Source organism: Gossypium arboreum, chromosome 8 (assembly GCF_025698485.1).
Source record: "Gossypium arboreum isolate Shixiya-1 chromosome 8, ASM2569848v2, whole genome shotgun sequence".
Taxonomy (NCBI): domain Eukaryota; kingdom Viridiplantae; phylum Streptophyta; class Magnoliopsida; order Malvales; family Malvaceae; genus Gossypium; species Gossypium arboreum.
This window is the reverse complement of record NC_069077.1, coordinates 35,914,435-35,918,838: the sequence shown is the minus strand read 5'-3', so window position 1 is coordinate 35,918,838 and position 4,404 is coordinate 35,914,435. Positions and strand designations below refer to the sequence as shown.

At 28.9% G+C, this 4,404-nt stretch overlaps 1 protein-coding gene across 1 annotated transcript; it reads right to left on the bottom strand.

Moving 5' to 3' along the window:
* Positions 1-2,028: 2,028 nt before the first annotated feature.
* On the bottom strand, positions 2,029-3,956 carry LOC108468606 (uncharacterized). The gene is made up of 3 exons (XM_017769488.2): positions 3,832-3,956; positions 3,287-3,412; positions 2,029-2,631 (listed from the first exon to the last, which is right to left on the bottom strand). The coding sequence occupies exons 2-3, from the start codon at positions 3,395-3,397 to the stop codon at positions 2,179-2,181; spliced, it is 564 nt and encodes a 187-aa protein (XP_017624977.2). The 5' UTR covers positions 3,398-3,412; positions 3,832-3,956; the 3' UTR covers positions 2,029-2,178.
* Between the last annotated feature and the right edge of the window lie 448 nt (positions 3,957-4,404).

Sequence of the window (4,404 nt, the reverse complement as noted above, 5' to 3'; positions counted from 1 at the left end):
GTCGAAACCTCTTCTTTTTTTCTAATGCTATTTTTTTCATCGCTAATCGATGCTTTTTTTTTTTTACAATTTCAATAGTTTAAAAAAATTACAGTAAAATTGTTTATTTTGGTACAACTTGTTACTAAGATGAAATTGATTGTTTTTAATAATTACTTGATTGTTAAGGCTTGCTTAATTTCCTGAAAAATTAAATTCGCAAGATGAGCTTGATTACCAATGATTAAGAAGAACCCCCATGGCAAACAAGGCTAGAACCAAGACAAGAGAAACGAGGATGAAGATGTCAAGTTGAAGGTGAGAGTGGGGTTGGGTTCGGTTGTTTTAAAAAAAGTCAAAACTATTATCATTTCCTCTGTTATTTTTTTCAGGAACAAACAAGAAGAAAAGCAAAAAGAGAAAACTTATAAACTTTAGTCTTATGTTGCAAATAAATCAAAAATAATATTTTGAATTAATTGCAATGAGGTCCTCAAATTTAGTCAAAAGTAAAAAACAAGTCATGTCAACAATCATTAGTGAATTAATAGAACTTTAAGTGATGAAAAATAAGTGTTAAAAAAATTTTAAGTACTGAAAATTTAATTAGTGAATTTAAGTTATAAAATTTTATTAATATATTACTTAAAATTAATTATGGATTGTTTGATAAATATAAATTTCAAAATATAAATAATTATATTCAAAATTTATTCCTAATTCTTAAACTTTTCACATTTTCTAAACAAAATTCAAATTTTAAGCATAAAGCTTTTATAGAATAATATAATATTAAAATAAATAGAATGAAATTGAATTAATTGAAAGTATTCTCCATTAAGTGATAAGTAGCTTTTCTTTACTTATCATTTTCACACTTTTAATAATAAAAAAATTCTATCAATTGTTTTTATTTTATATTATCAAATATATGGAAAAATTAAATCATTTAAACTATTCACTTGATTTAATTTTTCCGATTTATCAAACAATGCATTAATTTTTTTCAATAGGTTCAAGGCCTTATTATTTAAACTTACAATTTTCTGAACAACTTGATCTTTGAATTTTTTTTTGTCTTCATTAGTCCAAAAATTTAACAATTTAATCTTTAAATTTGAATTCTATTAATATGTGATGATAACGTGACATTTTGAAATTGTGTCATATTATTACTTGAAAATTAAAAATATATATATTAAAAATCGAAATTATGATGTGACACAATCTTAAAATGTCACATTATCACACCTTAATAAAATCCTTAAGTTGAAAAAATGTCTAAGTCTAATAATTAAATATTACTTTATTCCAAAAAAAAAAATTATAGATGACTAGGAGGTATTTGGTGATTCTAATAGAATGTGATACCTTAAAATATTATTGGTGGAATTTTTTTTATAACATTTAGTATACATTAAAAACTGTTGACTAAAATTATGAGAAGCGTAGGCTAATAGGTTTACTAAACATTTTCTGGGCAACATGATGATAATTCACACAATTACACTTCTTAATTAAAGTCAATGTTCATGTATTTTAATATTTTATTATTAAATATGTAATAATAATATTTTAATTGATGACATTTAAATTTATAACCTTAAGTGATGTAAAATGATTCAAAATTTTCGATTAAATATAATTTATTTTAATATTATTTTATTATTTACATGTAATATATATATATAATTTCGAAAACATAATGTAACTTAAATATTGGGAGAAGAAAATACAAATTTTATTAATTCACTCTTTAAAATTAATCTGGATTCGCATAGTTGTACTAAAAAACCTATTAATTGCATTTTGCTTTTATATAAATAATGAAAGAAAATGGATTTGAAAGAAGGCTTTTTTTTTTTTTAAAGATAACCTAAATCAAAATAAAGAGAATTTCTTTTATTGCTTTCCAAAGATAACTTTTCCTACTTTCCAACTATATTAAAAATTAAAAAATTTTAACAATGATCAAGGGAATCACTTTCCAGTAGAATTATTGCTTTAGTTCAAATAGTGAACTTAACAATGATGAAGCCTAATTGGAAATTTTTGGAGCAAAACCTAATAATTTGAAAGTATAGGTATGTTGTTTACAAACTCGATTACTAAAGCTCAACAATAGGCTTGCACATTCAAATTTCTACTTTATGAAATACAACAGTCAAGCATTTTCACAAAAGGTAAAGATAAATTTATTCAATCAAGATAAACTTTAATATCAATTCCATTATCAATGAGGGATTGAACCACAGCTCTGATTTTGCCTTCAAATTTATCCCTCTCCCTGGGAGTATAAGAAGCTGTATACACATCGCCTTCTCTCGCTCTCTCGGCCAATATCCTCCCGATCGCCAAGCAAGCCGGAATGTCCGATCTGGATCTCAGTACTGCTTTAATGTCCTTTGAGTTTGTGCCTGCAACTGCAACTTGCTTACATGTCACCCTATGTGTAACCGAAGCGGAAACAAAGCGCTTTGAGATGAAGACATCGAGTGTAAACGGTTCCATGTAGGCTTCAGTTTGTTGTTTGAATGAGACATGCTTGTTCGGATTCTTCGACTTCTTTTCTTTCTGATAAGTGTACGGCCTGCTATTATCATCGTCAAGAAAATCCTCTACTCCAAAAAAACTTTTTTGTGAACAATGAACCTGTACTGAGAAAATGTTGTATAAAGTTGGCAACTCTGAACTTTACAAGCTGCTAATGAAGCAACACTTTGGCACCGGCTGGCATTGCACCTTAGCCTCAAACATCGAAAGTGCCTCGAACCCAAATTAAAGTTCTCTTTAATGAAGAAAATCTATCAGTTGTGCCCCCTCTCATGGTACTACTTCCCTATTGGTTACTCTTGTACCCATTCTTATACACTACCATCAAGTCACCCGTTATATAGTAAGGCATTGTGAGCCAGGCCAATGGCCCCCTCCTCCATCCCAAAGGCCCCATGAAATATTTCTACTAGTTCTCCGAACTGCCTATTGTGAGAACCATCCGATTCTAGCACCCCAAACTTTTGTTTTGTAACAGTTACCAAGCAGTATTTAGCCTTAATTCAGTTAAAATTCACAGATTTATTTCTTTCATGCTTCGTATACATAAAGGACTTGACAAAGCAAGTTGCAAAGTAAGATTTTTATTTTTCATGTTTCAACGTACTTTTGTTTCTTGAAATATCAAACAATGAAAACAATCTCTGGAGACCAATGGTTAATGGGTTTGGATTTGATTTGAAAATTCTCGAAGGAGGACGAATTGGGTATTTCCACAAAAACTGAAACAAAATTTAAAAGAATAGAAAGTTACCTGTCCAGCATGAAAAGAACTGGTGGGCACGTACATGCAAGGCAAAATAAGTTTATCTCCAGAATCTGAAACTACCCTTTTCCTCAAATTCCATATTACTTGCTTCAACATCTCACAGACAACACCCTGAAAACCAGAAACAAAATGTAAAACATACATATAACACTTCGCAGAGCGTATAAAGAAGCATTATATCGAACAGTTAACGTGCATTGTTAAACAAAGACTATTGCCAAATGTGACCCAAAAATGAAAAATTATAGTCGATTTCGAAGTAAAATTGATATGTTTTTTAGGTGGAATAAATGAAAGTGAGATCAAGAAGAGTTTGGGAATGTGTAGAGCCGGTCAAGCCCAGTGAACAAACTTCAATGAAAAGGAAAAAAGAAAGAAAACATGGAATAGACTATCTTTTTTGTTTATTAAAAAAAATTAAGGTAAATTCTTCTTCATCGTATATGTAAATTTAATCAGGAAAAATGGAAATTACGCAGAAAAAGAATAAATTTTAACTAATGAGGAGAAAAAAGAGTAAAGAGAGAGACCTGTTTGGATTCTGAAACAATCCTTGTTAGCAGTTTTGTGCAGTCAAAGGCTTTCGATGTCTCCACTCCACAAGTGATCTCCGATTGGATTTTGTGCAAATCGTAGCCGTACACGATGTTACTATATTCCCTTTTATAGTAAAAAAATAAAAATAAAAAGAAGCTTGAATTTTTTAAAAATATCTAATGTAATATTTGAACTATTAATATTGTTTTATTATGGTACTTAATATTAACATCGTTGGTAAATTACTAAACTAGTTAACGAAAATTCTACATGTAAATTCTCTTTTTTCAAATTACCAAGGCTAGACTCATTGATGGTGTTAACACCAAACACTATAATAAAACACATATTAATAGTTTAAATATCGCATTGGATATTTTATAAAAATATAGATACCACAATAAAACACATATTGATAGTTCAATTACTATATTAAACATTTTCAAAATACAAATATCACATTAGACATTTTATGAAAGTACACATATGATATTATCTCTGTAACGCCCCTTACCCGAGACCGTTGCCGGAGTCGAGCACAAGGCACTACTAAACTTATTTGAGCA